Raw genomic sequence first — 20,334 nt, 5'->3', positions numbered from 1 at the left:
TCTGGAAATTCAACCCCATTGGGGATGAAAATTTTTAAGAAAACGTTTTGTTACATTAAAAAAAATTAAATTAAATTTATGAAAATAGCTATTTCACATCTTGGTTAGATATAAAGGAATATTTATTAGGGGATGAAAGTTGCTATCGCTTTTTTATTTGAAGTCCATTTAGAAAATACCATGCTTATATGGCCTTAATTAGCATGAAAATCTTAGAAGGTGTTGCAGTTTGTGAACAATATGAAAATCACAGTAAATAAAAACAGGAAAAAAATATCTGCAGAGCATACAGTCTACACAAGTGAACAATGGGCATTAAGCTAGTTTATATGTATATAGATTATTGTACAATCAGAGATTATTGAATAAGAAATGGCTTCTCTCAGGTAATGGCTACAATTGAGACAACTTGGTAGTTCAGTCGACTTGTGATGCATTGTGTTAGGTTTCATTGAGGCTTATTCCCTTATTTTAGTCTGTGGTTTTATTGTGCGCAGGAGAAACCATCTGCTGCAACTAACTTGAGTAAATCTGAAGGTGTACCAGGCAGTGGACAACAGCAACAAGTTTCTGAAGGCAGAGCTGCGAGGTATAGCTCCCAGGCACAGCAGCAGAATCAGCAGCAGCCTACTGTTGCAAATTCCCATGTTTGTGTCAAGTTGTGTGCACTTATCAAGGCCCAGCTTGTACAAGCCCATGCTGAAGTTACACGGAGGTTTGGTGGTAATCAGGTAGGTAATAGTGACTTCCTCAACTGTTTCTTCTTATTTATTTTGCCATTTTTCTTTCAGTAATGAGAAAAGTTCATGTAAAAACTGTTTTCACTGTCTTAAATTAACAGCATCCCTTTGTTGACAGAAATAGATTTCATTTCCTTACTTCTGTTTTTATGAATTTAATAGTCGAGTTACAGGTTACATTAAGTGGAGAACTACAGTTAGATTTCATATTCTGTCATGAATTTCAATTGTTTGTCCTTCTCTTTGGCAGGTAAATAAAATCTTAATTCTCTATATTGTTGAACTAAATATGGGTCATACCCATCAGATGGCAGATCTGGAGCTGTTGGAGTGTGTCTGTTTGTAACATAAAAGGCAAAATTGACAGCTCTGTTCTTTTTCCACTTTTGGTGAAGGCATGTGGGTGCCTCCCTTCTGTCTCTTGATACATTCGTAGTGTACATATTTGCATCCAGGACCGGTTCGAGAACATTTTTCCACACAAGTGACTTTTTAATGCCCCTACCCCCCTCCCACCTTTGTACACTTTCACCAGAGTCAGATTTCACTATTAATTGTGACACATACTGTATGCAAATCTTGCACGTTTGCTTGGCACCTGAACGTTGGTTGGGCCTTAAACCAACCCTGATCACCTCAGAGAAATCCACTGTTACAGTTCCGAGAACATATGTTGCTAGAAGAGTCAACCACTAGTTTGCAGCTTCCTCCTATAACTCACAAAAAGATTTGTAGATCAAATTAACAATGTAAGGAAAATATAGATTGCTACTTACCGAAAAGATGTCACATTAAGTTGCAGACAGGCACAACTAAAAGGCACTTACCCATTAGCTTTCAGCTACAGCCTTTGTCAAAAAAGGGAACACCATACACATTCATTGACACAAGTAAGCACATCTCATGCACACATGACCACCAGCTCTGGTATGTCTGCATTTTGGCCTAACATGTAGTAACCAATCATTTTAACTACTGATTAATGGCTGAATGACACAGTGACAGTACTGATTGAATAGCAGCTACAGACTAAAGATGTTACCATAAAAGAAAAAGAAATTAAAATGAACATAGATGCGATAGTTTGTTTAACTAAGAGCTATATAACTACCAAATGACAAAACAGTCGGTACTGTTTAATGTGCACGGGGATTGCAAATGTATGTTAAGAATTTTCAAGTAGGTGAACTCTTTTTAATTTGAATAATTAAAAAATTAACAGATTATTTAAGTAAAAGTATATTTTAGAGCTATAAAACTATGGCACTGGATTTGAAACGAATGACATTTTGATAGTGGAACACTGTAGAACACAGATTTTAAATGTGAATAATTTTTGGTGGACTAAATTTACAGGAAAAGTAAGATGTTTGCTTGAAAAAGGTGAATGAGGACTATTTTGATGTAGAAATATTCAATTGTTAGCGTAAATGAATTTTAATGATCGCGCGTTTTGCAGCTATAGTGAATCATAAATATTTCGTTAATCAAAATGCTTCTATAAGAACTAAATGTACTGTTTTCATCAGTAATCAGTAAATTATACAGTGAATAATGAAATTTAATAAAGGTTGCTGCAGCAAAAAATTAGGTACTTAATGTAACTAACATATATGCACTACTATTGAAAAAAAGACCAGAAAAGGGGAAAAAAATAATATTATTGGTATTAGGAGAGATATAAATACAAGTACGATAATCCCACACACCTTGCTCTGTAAAATTTTAGTGAATTGGCCACGTATTAGTTTACTAAAATTCATGACCAGTTTCAGCTTTGCAGCCATTGTCAAATCCAACAAGTACAGCAATGACATGTTGGCACATACTCAGTTGACTATGTGCATGTTTGATGCTGTACTCAATATATTTGATAGTGGCTGCAAAGCCAAAACAGTCATGAACAGTAATATACTAACAATACAAGTTCTTTTTTTTAAGGCAGTGTGGTGTATTGGGGAGAGTCTTGTTTGTGGGATGTTCAGTGCCGATTACTAGAAACTGCTTTTAAGTAAGTCGATACTGTCCACTAACTCAGAGTCGTACAAGTTCAATCATGATTTTCCTAACATTCTATAGCACTGTTATAGCACAAGAACCATGAACCATGGACCTTGCCGTTGGTGGGGAGGCTTGCGTGCCTCAGTGATACAGATGGCCATACCGTAGGTGCAACCACAACGGAGGGGTATCTGTTTAGAGGCCAGACAAACGTGTGGTTCCTGAAGAGGGGCAGCAGCCTTTTCAGTAGTTGCAGGGGCAACAGTCTGGATGATTGACTGACCTGGCCTTGTAACACTAACCAAAACGGCCTTGCTGTGCTGGTACTGCGAACGGCTGAAAGCAAGGGGAAACTACGGCTGTAATTTTTCCTGAGGGCATGCAGCTTTACTGTATGGATAAATGCTGATGGCGTCCTCTTGGGTAAAATATTCCGGAGGTAAAATATTCCCCCATTCGGATCTCTGGGCGGGGACTACTCAAAAGGACGTCGTCATCAGGAAAAAGAAAAATAGCGTTCTACGGATCAGAGCGTGGAATGTCAGATCCCTTTACCGGGCAGGTAGATTAGAAAATTTAAAAAGGGAAATGGATAGGTTCAAGTTAGATATAGTGGGAATTAGTGAAGTTCGGTGGCAGGGGGAACAAGACTTTTGGTCAGGTGAATACAGAGTTATAAACACAAAATCATATAGGGGTAATGCAGGAGTTGGTTTAATAATGAATAAGAAAATAGGAGTGCGGGTAAGCTACTACAAACGGCATACTGAACGCATTATTGTGGCCAAGGTAGACACTAAGCCCACGCCTACTACAGTAGTACAAGTTTATATGCCAACTAGCTCTGCAGATGATGAAGAAATTGAAGAAATGTATGATGAGATAAAAGAAATTATTCAGGTAGTGAAAGGAGATGAAAATTTAATAGTCATGGGTGACTGGAATTCGAGAGTAGGAAAAGGGAGAGAAGGAAACATAGTAGGTGAATATGGATTGGGGCTAAGAAATGAAAGAGAAAGCCGCCTGGTAGAGTTTTGCTCAGAGCATGACTTAATCATAGCTAACACTTGGTTCAAGAATCATAGAAGAAGGTTGTATACATGGAAGAATCCTGGAGATACTAAAAGGTATCAGGTAGATTATATAATGGTAAGACAGAGATTTCGGAACCAGGTTTTAAATTGTAAGACATTTCGAGGGGCAGATGTGGACTCTGACCACAATCTATTAGTTACGAATTGTAGATTAAAACTGAAGAAACTGCAAAACGGTGGGAATTCAAGGAGATGGGACCTGGATAAACTGAAAGAACCAGAGGTTGTACATAGTTTTAGGGAGAGCATAAGGGAACAATTGACAGGAATGGGGGAAAGAAGTACAGTAGAAGAAGAATGGGTTGCTCTGAGGGATGAAGTAGTGAAGGCAGCAGAGGGTCAAGTAGGTAAAAAGACGAGGGCTAGTAGAACTCCTTGGGTAACAGAAGAAATATTGAATTTAATTGACGAAAGGAGAAAATATAAAAATGCAGTAAATGAAGCAGGCAAAAAGGAATACAGACGTCTCAAAAATGAGATCGACAGGAAGTGCAAAATGGCTAAGCAGGGATGGCTAGAGGACAAATGTAAGGATGTAGAGGCTTATCTCAGTAGGGGTAAGATAGATACTGCCTACAGGAAAATTAAAGAGAACCACTTGTATGAATATCAAGAGCTCAGATGGAAACCCATTTCTAAGCAAAGAAGGGAAAGCAGAAATGTGGAAGGAGTATATAGAGGGTATATACAAGGGCGATGTACTTGAGGACAATATTATGGAAATGGAAGAGGATGTAGATGAAGATGAAATGGGAGATACGATACTGCGTGAAGAGTTTGACAGAGCACTGAAAGACCTGAGTCGAAACAAGGCCCCGGGAGTAGACAACATTCCATTAGAACTACTGATGGCCTTGGGAGAGCCAGTCCTGACAAAACTCTACCATCTGGTGAGCAAGATGTATGAGACAGGCGAAATACCCTCAGACTTCAAGAAGAATATAATAATTCCAATCCCAAAGAAAGCAGGTGTTGACAGATGTGAAAATTACCGAACTATCAGTTTAATAAGTCACAGCTGCAAAATACTAACGCGAATTCTTTACAGACGAATGGAAAAACTGGTTGAAGCGGACCTCGTAGAAGATCAGTTTGGATTCCGTAGAAATGTTGGAACACGTGAGGCAATACTAACCTTACGACTTATCTTAGAAGAAAGATTAAGAAAAGGCAAACCTCCGTTTCTAGCATTTGTAGACTTAGAGAAAGCTTTTGACAATGTTGACTGGAATACTCTCTTTCAAATTCTAAAGGTGGCAGGGGTAAAATACAGGGAGCGAAAGGCTATTTACAATTTGTACCGAAACCAGATGCAGTTATAAGAGTCGAGGGGTAGGAAAGGGAAGCAGTGGTTGGGAAGGGAGTGAGACAGGGTTGTAGCCTATCCCCGATGTTATTCAATCTGTATATTGAGCAAGCAGTAAAGGAAACAAAAGAAAAAGTTGTAGTAGGAATTAAAATCCATGGAGAAGAAATAAAAACTTTGAGGTTTACCAATGACATTGTAATTCTGTCAGAGACAGCAAAGGACCTGGAAGAGCAGCTGAACGGAATGGACAGTGTCTTGAAAGGAGGATATAAGATGAACATCAACGAAAGCAAAACGAGGATAATGGAATGTAGTCGAATTAAGTCGGGTGATGCTGAGGGGATTAGATTAGGAAATGAGACACTTAAAGTAGTAAAGGGGTTTTGCTATTTGGGGAGCAAAATAACTGATGATGGTCGAAGTAGAGAAGATATAAAATGTAGACTGGCAATGGCAAGTAAAGCGTTTCTGAAGAAGAGAAATTTGTTTACATCGAGTATAGATTTAAGTGTCAGGAAGTCATTTCTGAAAGTATTTGTATGGAGTGTAGCGATGTATGGAAGTGAAACGTGGACGATAAATAGTTTGGACAAGAAGAGAATAGAAGCTTTCGAAATGTGGTGCTACAGAAGAATGCTGAAGATTAGATGGGTAGATCACGTAACTAATGAGGAGGTATTGAATAGAATTGGGGAGAAGAGGAGCTTGTGGCACAACTTGACTAGAAGAAGGGATCGGTTGGTAGGACATGTTCTGAGACATCGAGGGATCACCAATTTAGTATTGGAGGGCAACGTAACGTGGAGGGTAAAAATCGTAGAGGGAGACCAAGAGATGAATACACTAAGCAGATTCAGAAGGATGTGGGTTGCAGTAAGTACTGGGAGATGAAGCAGCTTGCACAGGATAGGGTAGCATGGAGAGTGGCATCAAACCAGTCTCAGGACTGAAGACCACAACAACAACAACAACAACAACATGACTAATATGTCAGCTTCCATAATTTAATCTATTCCAGTTTGAATTTGTGAGCAAGTACTACTGACACATCAGTCTGAAGAGCTAAATGGCACAGTTATTTTCTCACGCTTCTTTCCCATGCCCTTCTGTCTCATCTGGTTGGTTCTTAGCTGAAACCAACATACCTCCTGCCATAGTACAATCAGTGAGCCAGAGCATCAAGTGGTGGTCACACTCCTGCACAGTGTTAGAAACAGTGCTTGCATTGAACATGGGTACACAAATGATCTGCTGAATAACATTAGGAGCTCTTTTAGATTATTCACAGATCATGCAATGCCAGAAAATTGTAGTGCCCTGCAGGAAGACGTGGTAAAGCTCAACAGTTGCAGAAATTGGCAGCAGATCTCATATAAACAAAAATATCAAATTGTGCATACCTTGGTGGGATTACCCACCAAATTACCATCCAAATCAGTTGCAGTAGTACAAGGTTTATTGAAATCCCCTTGACTTAGGTTTCGGCATCTTTAAAAATTTCTTCAGGAGAATCAATGATTAAAACCTCAAATGGTTAGTTATGTACGAAAGTAAAAACAAATCATTAACATATTGAAATGATAGGTGTGGGAGGGGAGTAACAAGGTGTCAGGCACTTTATAAACATACCTTAAAAGCTGATTTATTGTTAGTCTCTTCAAAATTTTATATGCTTGAACACAGATGGTCAGTCCAGAAAACTTTAAACAACCCACCATTCAATAATATTGACAATAACCAATATGTACAAAGAATTTCAAGATTTTAAAGTATGACCTTTTCTCCTTAAAACAAATAATTGCAACTCATAATTGAATGGCTTTCAGACACTTCAAGTAAGAAGTAACTATTTGACCATTGCAAACAAGAGCACTTGACTGTATGAAACAATTCTGGATACACAGCAGTGCAAACAGTTTAAGCCAGTTACTTGTATTCTACCTGCACTCAGTAATTCAACAGGTAGTTCATAAACACCTCCTCGGTTTACGAGAAGCAACAGGGTCACCCCACTTAATCGTAGTTGAATTATAAAAAATTCGGTCATCATCCACCCAATTAAATCTTTACGTAATGATTGAGTAAAATGATCTCCCTTTAAAGCACAAAATATCTATAAAGTGCAGTAAAACAACAGGAGCAGCACATAATAGTTCTTTAAATAAGCGTACCTTACTAAATTACAGCCAACTGAAGTTTAGACATTTCTTAACGGATGAAAGAAACTTGAACAATGGACAAATTGGTAATAACAAATCACTTACACCAACCAGCTGTTTCATAACATATATGCTCAGTAATGCAGTCAGCCACAGAATAGTATATAATAGCTTAACTGTAGTCCTACTTGTACTGTAACCAAACTGTTGCACAATGCTTTAAACGGCCTTTTAGCCACCAAACTGACAATCAATCACTGCTGTTTGTGAACTCACGCGTGCTTGCACTGCAACACACGTTTTTGCAGGAGATTAATTAAAATTATAGGGAATTGATTAGCATCCTATATTTTGTGTCTTTTAATGGGACATTAATTTGAAAGTGAATAAACATCCCTTTGTTGTTCATTTTCTGCATTTGTTAAGTAATAATGTGGATTGTTAAGATCTCTTTAGTGTTTAATATGGAAGACTGAAATATGTGTAAATTACCAGTCACATGTCATCTAGAAAGTCATGAAAGGTGAACATGAAAGCTCAATATAACAGACAAGCAGCGCAGTTTTGATGCAGTACTGTAGCTAAATAAAATGTGATGTTTTATTGGAAACTAGTAGCAGTTTTTGATGATGATAGACATTCTGAAATTAAATTATTATCTGAAAAGTGTGTACTCTTACAAAAATATCATATGCTATGAAAAAATATTTTGCTCTAAAAATTTATCTTGGCATTGCATTAGTTTTTTATCAACAGTTTTAATAGCTTCTTATGTGTAGTGAAATGCCTTGCTAAGGTCATTTTTCATAGTTTTCAAGTGCATTTGGAATAATTTTGTATTTTACACAGGGACTGATGGCATTAAGTGATGCTTTGAGTGAATCACCTCATCCTGGAGAGAAGCAGGATGCTGAAGAACCAGAACCAATGGAGGAGGACTTGCCAGCAGTAGCAGCTGTGCCTACAAATGATGCAAAAACTCCTTCACAGAAGGCCAAAGCAACTGTAGGTCAGCCAGGCAAGACATTTAGGGTGTCGGCATCAAACAATACCAAGGCCCCCACCTGCCCCACAGGGGACGAGCTGCCAGTGGAACCTTCCCAGAAGGAAAAGTCATCTGGTCCAGAAACTCCATCCAGTCCTGCACCAACTGCTCAAGGAGCTGCCGCTGCAGATGAAGATGTGGGGGAAGGTGAGTTTTTCTGTTGTGTTCTATAAAGCTGATGAAGCATCTTTTTTAACTGAACAAGTCACTTACTTTGTTGCTTTAAATGCTGTGAACTAAAATTAATTGATGAACCAAATGGCAGTTAATTATATAAAAAATGAAATTGTCTTAGTATTATATTTTGTTAGGAATGAAAACACTGTAGATCTCGTTGACTAAATTTTAGTACATGGAGAAAGCTGGAAAAATCTACAGGGGATTGAACTGGATAGTATTGTGAGACGCTACTAAAAGAAAATAAAACCAGAGAAAGCAAAAATCCCTCTCTCAAAAGCAGCAAACTTTCACATAGGTCTGGGGGGGGGGGGGGGGGCAGGACTGGGTGGAATCGAATTAGACAAGCAATAGGCATGATTTCAAACCAGGTGGTGGTGGGGAATAAAAGTAAAAAGAGTGAAAAAAAAGGCAGAAATAAATGTGAGATAGGAATTAAAATATTGTCATTATTAAAAAATCACCTGAAGGAAGGCTACGTGGATAATAATTATAAAACTTGTGTGATTTTAATTTATGTTATGTCATCATTTTCAATTCCTGCGCAAACCAGGACAGTAATAGGTCACTGAATGTCATAGATCTTTTAGAATTTTGGGGAAAGAGGAGGGGGAGGGGGTGAAATGGAGGATGGTCTAACATATGGAAGCATTATTTTAAAGATACTATTCTATTATGTGTTGATGATTAATGGTTGTGCATACACACTCAATACCCAGGTCATCAATGGGAGTGATCAGCAGATGCCTGTTCATTTTTTGTATGTTAATGCATCTTGGAGTTCCCATTATTGTAAAAACTCACGTGGGATGCTGTGGCTAATACCAGGTAATAAAATTAAAATACTCGTTGAGAAAAAAAAATCTTCATTTTACCAACCAGTTAAAAATGCAATAAGGAGCAAATAAAGACCAGCCGATGAATAGTGGTGAACATGTTCGACATAGCATACACTTCATAAGGGAAGAGTTGTCCATAGTGAAACGAATGTTGAAGAGAAAGATGTGCTAGGACATGATTGTTGCATGTAATTGGCATATTTGTTGGAAGAGACTGTCATGTGAACTATGCAAAATGTTGTGGCAGCTGCCTAATGTAACATTAAATACCACCAGATGGTGATGTGGTATGTGGTACTGTAAAAATAGTATATAAGCTGAGCAGAGACAAATGGGGAGCTATAATTTTATTTATGGATTCTTCCTTCACATCTTGGTAGAACAATTCCATATTTAAGGTTGAGAAACAAGTAAACTGTATTGTTTAACTGATTTTTTAAATTGTTATTTCTAACAGTTTTTGGCTTACAAGGACTTCAGGAAACAACCAACTAGTGTCTGCAGGGAACACTAGTTCTGAGGTAACAGAACATTATAATCAAAGGTACAATCAGCTTTCATAGAATGTTGTGCACCAGACTTGTTTTTTAATTTTGTAAATTACACTTTATGCAGTGGACAATATTAAACACAGTGAATAATTATAATATGAAATATTGTACAGTACAGGTTACATGATTGCAGTACTATAGTTAATGAGGTCGTGAAATGGGTTGAAAACAGTCTGAGCGCTAGTCGTGTATGTTGTGCAGCGAACATGTTTTACATTGTAAATTACAGTTTACACAATGGTATGAAAAGGAAAGTTGCTACTCACCATATAGCGGACATGCTGAGTCACAGATAGGCACAACAAAAAGTCTGTCAGCCAGTAAGGTCTTCATCAACACACACACACACACACACACACACACACACACGACTGCAGCCTCAGGCAACTGAAACCACACCAGTTATATGGTGAATAGTAACTTTCCTTTTCATAATATTGTTACAGCCCATCCTGGAATTTCCATTGTTTGATTTAGTTTCCACAATGGACAATATTAAATGTGGTACATGATTAAAATAATGATATTTCAGTATTACAAACTCAGAGACAAGGTACTGGTGGAATTGAAGCTGTGAAGACGGATCTTGAGTCGTGCTTGGGTAGCTCAGATGCGAGAGCACTTGCTCCAAAAGACAAAAGTCCCAAGTTCAAGTCTCAGTCCGGCACACAGTTTGAATCTGCCAGGAAGTTTCAACATTAATTGTTATAATGTTGCAGTTTGTGATTTAAGGTAAGGAATATGAAATTCTATTGTGTGTTAAGTTTGTGTAGCAGTATGTGTCATTATGATGGTCTGTGGGTATGTGGCTGATTAGTTGTATCTTGCGAAGCTTAAAAGTGGGGATAAGCTCAAAATTGGGGATATGCTCATCTGTAATTGGTCATTTAGAACCAGCTGGGGATTTTGAGCTAGATGTTTGTTTACTTCCAAGTGTTTCTAACAGGCTTAGTTTCTTCCTTTATCAGGTATATGTAGCATTTCTGTGTGGACTTGGTATCTGTGTCCTTCCTTCAGCACATGTTTGGCATAGCTGAAGTCTGACATTATCCAGCTGCATTTGGATTCAGTCAGCCTAGTTTGCTGTAGCCTTTCCTGTTACCTATGCGCAGTTTCTTGCAGTCATTTCAAGCGATTTTTTAAACACCACTGTGACATAACCTGTTTTGTCCGTGCTGTTGAATTGTAAAAGAGCTCTAGTGCCACATACATAAAATAAAGTTTTGTAATAGCAGAATTTGATGATGTGGGCTAACTTTGGTATAGCTTTCCTAAACGTGGGGTAGTATAATATGACTGTTGCTGAAGAGGGGTCATACACATAGGGCAGCATTTTTCTTGCTTGATTTTTGCGTAAAATGTTTCAGTTAACTCAGGGGTATAGCTACTTCTTGATGCACTACATTTAATGTTGTCCAAGTCTGTCTGGAAATTTTTTTTGCATTGGTATGGATGTAAGATGTTGTACCATGGAATGGAAGGCAGCGTGTTTGTGTTTTATTGGTTTTTGTGAACATGGGAGTATTACTTTGTCTGTTGTGGGTTTTCTGTAAATTTTGAAATTGTGTATTTGTAGCGGTATCTATGTTAAGGTCTAACAAGTTAATGGATTTTCCACCAATCTCCATGGTGAACATTTTTTTTTTTTGCATTGTGAGGTTAGATGTTCTAGGAATGTGTTCTATTATCGTTTGGTACCAGTCCGCAGACACAGTAAATCATCTAAATATTTGATATCATTGAGAGGTTCATTATGTAGGAACTTTTTTTTTAATGATCCATGAAGATTTCTACTGAAAGAGAATTGGAGGGAGACCCCATTAACAAACCATATAGCTTTTTGTATAGAGTATCTTTGAATCAAAAATAATTTTGTTGCAAACATGACTGCGTGACCAGTCTTAAGTTGTGTAATTGTACAGGATTCACATGTGTTCTGTATAGTAGTTACGTCAAAATGTAGAGGCATTCTTTGACTGGTATATTTGTAAGTAAGCTGTTAACATCAAAAGATACTAGCTTTGTACTGTGTGGAATAGAGAGGTTTTTAATTTTGCAAATGAGCTCCATTGAATTTACAAATTTCGGTTCAGATTTTTTCTTGGTTTTGATACAGAAATTTAATTCTTTGGTAATTCTGTAGTTCTCTGGAATTCCGTTGTTTCGTATGGTGTAGGTTGGTACAAGAGGTCATAAAAGTTGGCTGCCTTGTGTAGTGTAGGAAGTCAACACAGTTAAGGAGCTACCAGGTTCACATTGATTAAATACTTAGCTTCATATTCAGTTGTTATGCTTTTAGAGGTTTTGGCTATGTTTTTAATTTCTTAGTTAAAGGTTTTGGTGGCTCCTTTGGTGAGGATGTAGTAGGAATTGGGTGTGAGGAATTGTTTCTCGTTCTGAGTGCTCTGAGTTTTGTCCATGAGAACCAAAGTACTATTTTGAGTAATTTTCTTCTTTTAAGTTTTTCATTGTGTTCTGGTCCATAGGTTGTGATGTAGGAGGTCGAACTCGAGCCAATTTTGTATTCACTACTTAACTTTGTGTTTGGTTGCAACATCTTTGTTTGCACTGTATTCTATAACAATTTTTAATACATCTGTTTTTGAGAAGGTTTATCGGAAGAGGCATATTTGAAACCTTTCACTAGCTCTTCCATTTCCTTCATGGAAAGAACTGTTTCTGGTAGATTTACTGCTCGTTCTGAGGAGTTGTATTTAGGGTTTTTGGTTGTGGCTTCATTAGGGTCACATGTCACGACCTCCTATACAATAGCATTATAACAGTATAACCTGTAAAACTGAAATATTTTATATTTTAATTATTTATTGTGTTTAATGTTGTCCATTGCATAAAGTGTAATTTTCAGCATTAAAAAACAGGTTTGATGTACAACATTCTGTGCTGTGGAATGTATCTTTGTGGATATGTTTGGTTACCCAAGAACTAGTGTTCGTCGTCAATGCTAGACAGCTGTTTCCTGAAGTTGGCTCAGTAAGCCAGAAACCAGTTATAAATAAACAAAAAAACAGTTTACTTGGTACTCAACCTTAAGTAACTATAATTTAGTTTTTGCATGGGCCTATAGCCTCCAAAAATTTATTGGCCAATTTCAATGTTCATGTCATTTTCAAGTGCACATGGATAGCCATCATGTGATTTATCATATTTGATGCAGCATGTGAATCTGCATTTGACATAGTCCATATATTATCTGTTCCAGTAAGTGGTTACAGCTAACACTTAATCATGTGCCTGTATAATTTAAGGACTTGATTTTCATCTACATAGTATGTTTTATGTGGACTATTTTAAATGTGGCTTCATAGGTGGAATAGTAATTAGATTTATATGCCACATCACATATGACAGTTATCTATATGTGTTTAAAAAAGGTATAAATCGTGAAATGGCCAGATCGTACAATTAGTAAGGAATATTACAGCCTACTATGGGCAATATTTTCCTTGACAAATTGAGGAATTATTAATTTCTCCATGTTCAGAGGGTGCTCATTCTGCGAGCGTACTTCCAGTTGACGAAAAGCTGCTCCAGTTGCTAATAGGAACTTGCATTAAGTCCATGATAGTCTTTACATCAGCCCATTGTCAAGTGGATCTGAAACGGCCATTGTAAAAGCAGATATAATGGATTCATAAATACTTAACGTAAAAGCAGATAAAAACAAAGCTTAGATGTGTACAGTAAAACTTAGTAAAAGTACCGGAAGAATATATAACTTGCACTGCACCATAGAAGAGCAATGGCAAATGATAAAAAAAGTAAGTCGTATGTGTTTAAAGAGTTACGTACCCTATGATGTTGTGAGAAAAACGGGTGTTCAGTGATTCTCTAAACAGTACAGTTCAATCCATGAGAAGTATTGGCATGCTGTAGCTTTAAGAAGAATTATGTTCTGATACATTCCAAATTTCAAACTGCATGACTTACCATAAAAGGCTAAAAGTAAGTCAAGTGTAAAGTTACATTCTCTAGCATGCAAAACTTAAAAACACCATGAATTGTAGAGATTGCTAACATAGCTTGGATGTGTCATGGACTGCTGACATTTGTAAACACACTTTTATAAGCAACATCATCAATTATGATTGCAGTGGGCACAGTATCATCAAGATTGGACTGTGGCCCAATGGAATAGTATTGCCTGGTTGAGTGAATTGAGTTTCTTGTTACACCAGGTCAGTGGTTGTGTCCAGACTCGCCATCATCCAGACAAATGGCTGCTCGATACATGCAACACACCACAGATGAGGCTTGTGGGGACTATATTGGGCTATGGGGGACATTCACTTGGGTTTCCATGGGGCGTGTGATAGTAATCAAAGACACTATGACAACTGTGAACTTTGTGAACGTTATTGCACCCCTTCATGCTCTTGTCTTGCCCTGTGCCAGTGGCATCTTCCAGCTGAATAATTGTCCATGCCACACAGCCAGAACTGTGCTACACTTGTGTAAGGAGTACTATAGTGATCCCACTTCGCTGCCTTAGCCATCAAATTCTCCTGGTATGAACCTCATGGAACACACCTGAGCTTAGTGCCCACAAGCCACTGATTCATAATTTATTGGAATTGTGTGACCCATATGGAAACTTATGGCTTGTCAAACCCAGGTTACACAGAATCGCTACTACATGGCATTGTAAATGTGGATCAACGTGGTATTTGGCAGTTATTGATAACGTTTTGGGTAATCAGTGCAGGTTGCCTGGGTAGGTGCCAGTGTACCATCATGAGGAGGAATGTGGACAATATTTGTCATGTAGTGGTATGATTTAAGGAAATCAATATAGGCAGTTTGTTCAAGCTGTTATCAGGTCCTAGCTGCAATTGATGAATGAGGAGCAGTTCTCCTTGACCATGTTTCTTAATGTGAAAAAAAAAATGAGTTGCAGGAGGGTTTGGAGTCTGCATTAAATGGGATATTTCCCTATAACTGGTTGGGTAAAGCAATTTGAAGATGGAGAAAGGCAAGGGCATACCACTTCCAGGACGACGACGTACCATTTCACTGTGGTATTCAGACCAACCTTGGAGTTGGTGACAACTTTACTTTTACCAGAATTGTGATTATGATCAGAAAGTTTTTACATGAAATAAAAATGGCCAGATGAAATAGCTTTAGGTTGTGGAGAAATTGAAATATGTTGACCTCACAAGGACTTTCGTTTATTGGGATATCAAAACAATAAAAGATTGGAATGAACAAATTTAATCCTCTTTGTAAGCCAATGAAAGGTGAATGTCATGAAAATAATGTATGGAAAGGGAGGTATATGAAGTAGCTTATTGGATTGCCCCTACTTTAGGCTCGGAGTGTGATCCGAGTTGGTATAGAGATGCACGAGTGCCAGATTGCAGCCTAAAATTGTTTTTGTGCTTGTTTCTCCACTCTAGTCAGTCACTTCTTTATCACATATCTGCCAGTACTCATTTGTGGAAACTGTGTGGGAATATTTGTCCTCTTCCAAAGAATATTTGGTATTTGTTGGTTTATGGAAGTCGGGAATTGCACTTAGCTTGGCCCATGTCGCGGGCACATAAGTAGGACTGGTTCATAATTAATGATTCAATTGCATAAAAGAACAGATTTGAGTTAAACTACTAATTAATTATTCAATTCTATAAAAGAACAGCATTGAGTTAAACTACTTTTTTCACTTTTCACGTGTCGTAAGGAAGAAGTCAAAAAAAAAAAAGGTAAATAAAAAATACTGACTAAGTGTACTATATGATGCACAAAAATTAATTTACAGGAATGTGTTTAGACAGAACAGCAGCTTTGAGTTTTTCGCTGTAGCATTTTTCTCGTAAATGAGACAATATTTTACTTCCCAGTATGTCAGAAAAGTACTTCATATTATTGTGTACCATTGAGGAGTCATTTATGTCTGATGAAACATATTCTGGTTAACATGTGCACAAATTATCATTTATACTTTGAAGAGGAAGCATTTTGTATGCTTTGTTGTCTTTCTTATCACCAGGAATAATCTATGTTGTAGAGCTCTCTTCATCATGTGCTCCCCGGGAACAGAAGGTCGTAATACGAGGTGCATTCAAGTTCTAAGGCCTCAGATTTTTTTTCTCCGGACTGGAAAGAGATAGAAACATGCGCATTGTTTTAAAATGAGGCCGCGTTCATTGTCAATACGTCCCAGAGATGGCAGCACCGTACAGCAGATGGAATTTTACCACCAGCGGCGAGAATGAGAACTGTTTTAAATACTTAAAATGGCGACGTTTTCCTTACTTGAACAGCGTGCAATCATTCGTTTTCTGAATTTGCGTGGTATGAAACCAATTGAAATTGATCGACAGTTGAAGGAGACATGTGGTGATGGAGTTACGGATGTGTCGAAAGTGACGCACAACGACAGCATGAATGGGACTTTCTTTTCGTCGGTTGTGACAATGGATGAGGCGTGGATGCCATTTTTCAATGCAGAAACTAAGTGCCAGTCAGCTCAATGGAAGCACACAGATTCACCGCCACCAAAAAAATTTCGGGTAATCGCCAGTGCTGAAAAAATGATGGTGTCCATGTTCTGGGACAGCGAGGGCGTAATCCTTACCCATTGCGTTCCAAGGGGCAGTACGGTAACAGGTGCATCCTACGAAAATGTTTTGAAGAACAAATTCCTTCCTGCACTGCAACAAAAATGTCTGGGAAGGGCTGTGCGTGTGCTGTTTCACCAAGACAACGCACCCGCACATCGAGCTAACGTTACGCAACAGTTTCTTCGTGATAACAACTTTGAAGTGATTCCTCATGCTCGCTACTCACCTGACCTGGCTCCTAGGGACTTTTGGCTTTTTCCAACAATGAAAGACACTCTCCGTGGCCGCACATTCACCAGCCGTGCTGCTATTGCCTCAGCGATTTTCCAGTGGTCAAAACAGACTCCTAAAGAAGCCTTCGCCGCTGCCATGGAATCATGGCGTCAGCGTTGTGAAAAATGTGTAAGTCTGCAGGGCGATTACGTCGAGAAGTAATGCCAGTTTCATCGATTTCGGGTGAGTAGTTAATTAGAAAAAAAATCGGAGGCCTTAGAACTTGAATGCACTTCGTATATCAACCACCAGGCCCCACCCCCCAGCTGTGACATAAATCCTTTCTTTGAATTCTTGGTTTTAGCTATTGTATTCATGATATTTTTCTTGTTAAGTATTCTTTGTTATTGATTAGACACTCATTCGAATGACTCTTTCTCTACCGTCACCTGATTTTCACTTTTGTCCATATACATGAAGACAGACAGACCTGATTTTTATTCTGGTAGCTGTGGCATTCAGTGGACATGAAGGAAGGTGCATTCACATTTTTGTACCATATATGCTAAAATAAACAGTGTGTCTCAAAATATATTGGTGAGGATTACATTATTCACTAAACTAGTTAATCATTTTATATCTATCTGCAAAAACAGAAAGAGAAGTTGAGAATATTGAAGAAAGCTACCAAAAGATTTCTTCTACCTGCTGCTTGTCACAGCAACAGTAGAACAAGTTACATGATAAAGTCGAAAATGCCACCAATTTATTTTAATATAAAAGGAGATAAGCATTTGTGAAACTGAAAAATTATAGCAAATAATTTTCGAATAATTATTTTATGACAAGAAGAATGTGGAGTAAGAATATATTAAATAGGTTAGTATGTCTCAAGTACTGAACAACAAAAAAGTAGCTTTGGAGAATGTAGATAAAAGATATTGTTGTAATAATAAGAACTATTTATTTGCCATAATAAATACATATGCTGTGGACTGCAGTGGGTACCTCAGAACTTAACATTTAACTTGTTACTGATTGTGTAAAAAATTGGGAACTATATTAAATATTTTTCATTTTAATCATTTTCTTTCTGCGTGATCTTTATTCACATCTAAGTTTCGTAGCTTGTAGTACACTAGTATTTTTGAAATATATATTCGTTCAGTGCTATTAACCTCTGTTTCAGCTTTCTCTGTTATGGAGGCAGCACCTAATAGCCACAAATTTAAGCTGACAATGTTTCAACCAACCGACCCACAGAATTTCTTCCGCACAGTTCGCAAAGAGTTAAAGTTGCTCCGAACCTCATTACCAGATGGCATATGGGTCAAAGGCTTTGAGGACCGAATGGTAAGATGCTTTTCACAAAAGTAGTTTGTTGAAATTGAGATACATGCCTATACATCTCCCAAATGAAATATGCAATGTCGATTAATTAGTGAGAACAAATAATTTTTCGTGTAATACTATTGAACGTAACAGTTACCAAAGAGCCACTTAACATATAGAGGAATTATTATACCAAATATATGTGCATAACAACACCAAACGTGCGTGTGCGCTGCCACGCCAAACCCCCCCCCCCCCCCCCCCCCACACACACACACACACACACAGACACAAACACACAAAGGGGGAGACATGGAGCACGCACACATTGATCATACATCTGCTCTTTTCAAAGGTATTATCCAGGTATTTACCTTGAGTTATTTCAAGGAAACGTAGGGATTTGAACTTTCCTTACCCTGAGTATGAATACAGTGCATTAATCATTGTTCAGTGGTGGGGAGTGGGGTTAGGATAGAACGTGACTGCCAAGGAAAGTGTGAAAGTCAAAGAGAAATGTGAAACTGATTGAGTGAGAAGTGCAGGAACATGTGGTGAGGATGGAGGAAAAGTTGTGTGTAAGGAAGAAACCATCCTGAAATGGGCCAAGGAGCTTGGAATAAAGAAGAATGTGCTCAAAAGAAAATTTCCCCATCTGTACAAACCAGAATAGCATTAGGAACCAGCATACAGATGGACGAGCTGCAAAGCAACTTTTTAAGTTGATCATGTTGTGCTGAGTTGTGTGCTCTGCAGCTGAATGGACACACTTCACCCGAAGCACAATTTTACATGGCCCTAATAACAGACTAGGCAGGGGACTGATTTTAACGCCCACATAAATGTCAATTCAGTGATGTCAATGTTTGACACAGTATGTCTTTCATAAGTGGCCCAGATAGCTACAACTCATAAATTTCTCTGTGTGTGCAGCCTTTCTTTTGCCCATTTGTCCTCAGTGGAAAATCAAGCCTATATTTGAGCAACAATTTTGTTTTTTTGCACAGGAAACAAAATGCACCAGCTCTTGGTGTGTATGCCAAATTATTATCAGTAACTTGAGGACATTATCTCTCTTTTAGTAAGTGCTATGATATGTAGTGCATAATTTGAAAGTGTACATTTTCTCATTGCTACTCCAATAATTGATTTTGGACGTAGTAATGTGTTGTAAAGCATAAGATTTTTGGGATTGTAAGCCACACTAACATTTTAGTGAATTAAACGTGTTGCCGTTTTGTAGCTTGCATAAAATCTTCATATTGTTTACAATACGTGCACACTGAAATTTATATGTATATAAAAATGTTGGCTTTTGAATGGATGGTTGTTGGTTATTATGCTTCTTTTAAAAATTGTGCTCATATTCCTATCCTAAAGTATATGCTGAGGTAGCACTATTGGGTCTACAAGGGAGAATTCATTCAAAAGATCTATAGTACCTTTTCTTCATGGCGTGTGTGCGTGTGCGTGTGCGCGCAGACACCACTTGTAACACCACACTTTCTTTTTTGTCAGGATCTCTATTCAGTGATGATCCGTGGACCAGAGCGGACACCTTATGAAGATGGGTTATTCTTCTTTGACTTCCAACTGTCAGCAGATTATCCAAAAGCTCCACCACTATGTCATTACATCAGCTATTGTAGTGATCGTTTGAACCCAAATCTTTATGAAGATGGGAAGGTTTGTGTTAGCTTACTTGGTACCTGGAGTGGGAAAGGAACAGAAGTCTGGACATCTAATTCGAATCTTCTGCAAGTAATTGTTTCCATTCAAGGTAAGGAGGTTTATGAGCAGTATGTATAATTTCACTATCCCATCTGTGGTTTTAGTGCTAATCTGCTGAAAGTTACAGTTTCTTTCCAAGTAAGAAACCAATTTTGCTTCATAGTAAACAGTCATCATGTCAAGTAAGTATGTGTGATCACATGTTTTAAGAACACTACACTATTCCAAAATTGGACAGTATCAAATAATTAATTGCATTAACTTATAGTGTTTGCTGAAATGACCATTATGTTGTCCCTGTGACTGCGCACTTAGATGTAGATCAATTGATAATCTGCACATGGCCATAGATTCAGGATATGGATGCTAAAAACAAAATAAGTTGTGAAATCTATAGCCTCTATATTCAAGCACTTTTTGAGTGACAAATACTCAACGTAAAATACTGAACAGAAGATTTTGTTGAACTGTACAATGAAGGAACATTATCATTTCCTGGCAGTGAAGATGAAATCTGAAGTGAAGAGGAAGATTCAAGCACAGAATAGGAATTTTGTGGTTT

The 20,334-nt window shown here is 37.8% G+C and overlaps 1 protein-coding gene across 7 annotated transcripts in view; it reads left to right on the top strand.

Annotated features, from left to right (window-relative positions):
• The window catches only part of LOC126236857 ((E3-independent) E2 ubiquitin-conjugating enzyme UBE2O-like), a 195,294-nt gene that overhangs the window by 155,343 nt on the left and 19,617 nt on the right, over positions 1–20,334 (top strand). For all 7 annotated transcript variants that reach the window (XM_049946472.1, XM_049946471.1, XM_049946474.1 and 4 more), the window contains 4 exons: positions 498–731; positions 8,153–8,495; positions 17,899–18,062; positions 19,560–19,821. In XM_049946472.1, the coding sequence (XP_049802429.1) occupies positions 498–731; positions 8,153–8,495; positions 17,899–18,062; positions 19,560–19,821 (1,003 nt within the window). The remainder of the gene's footprint in view (positions 1–497; positions 732–8,152; positions 8,496–17,898; positions 18,063–19,559; positions 19,822–20,334) is intronic.

Source organism: Schistocerca nitens, chromosome 2 (assembly GCF_023898315.1).
Source record: "Schistocerca nitens isolate TAMUIC-IGC-003100 chromosome 2, iqSchNite1.1, whole genome shotgun sequence".
NCBI classification, from domain to species: domain Eukaryota; kingdom Metazoa; phylum Arthropoda; class Insecta; order Orthoptera; family Acrididae; genus Schistocerca; species Schistocerca nitens.
Note: the sequence above shows the minus strand (reverse complement) of the source record. Positions and strands in the feature narration are given on the sequence as shown.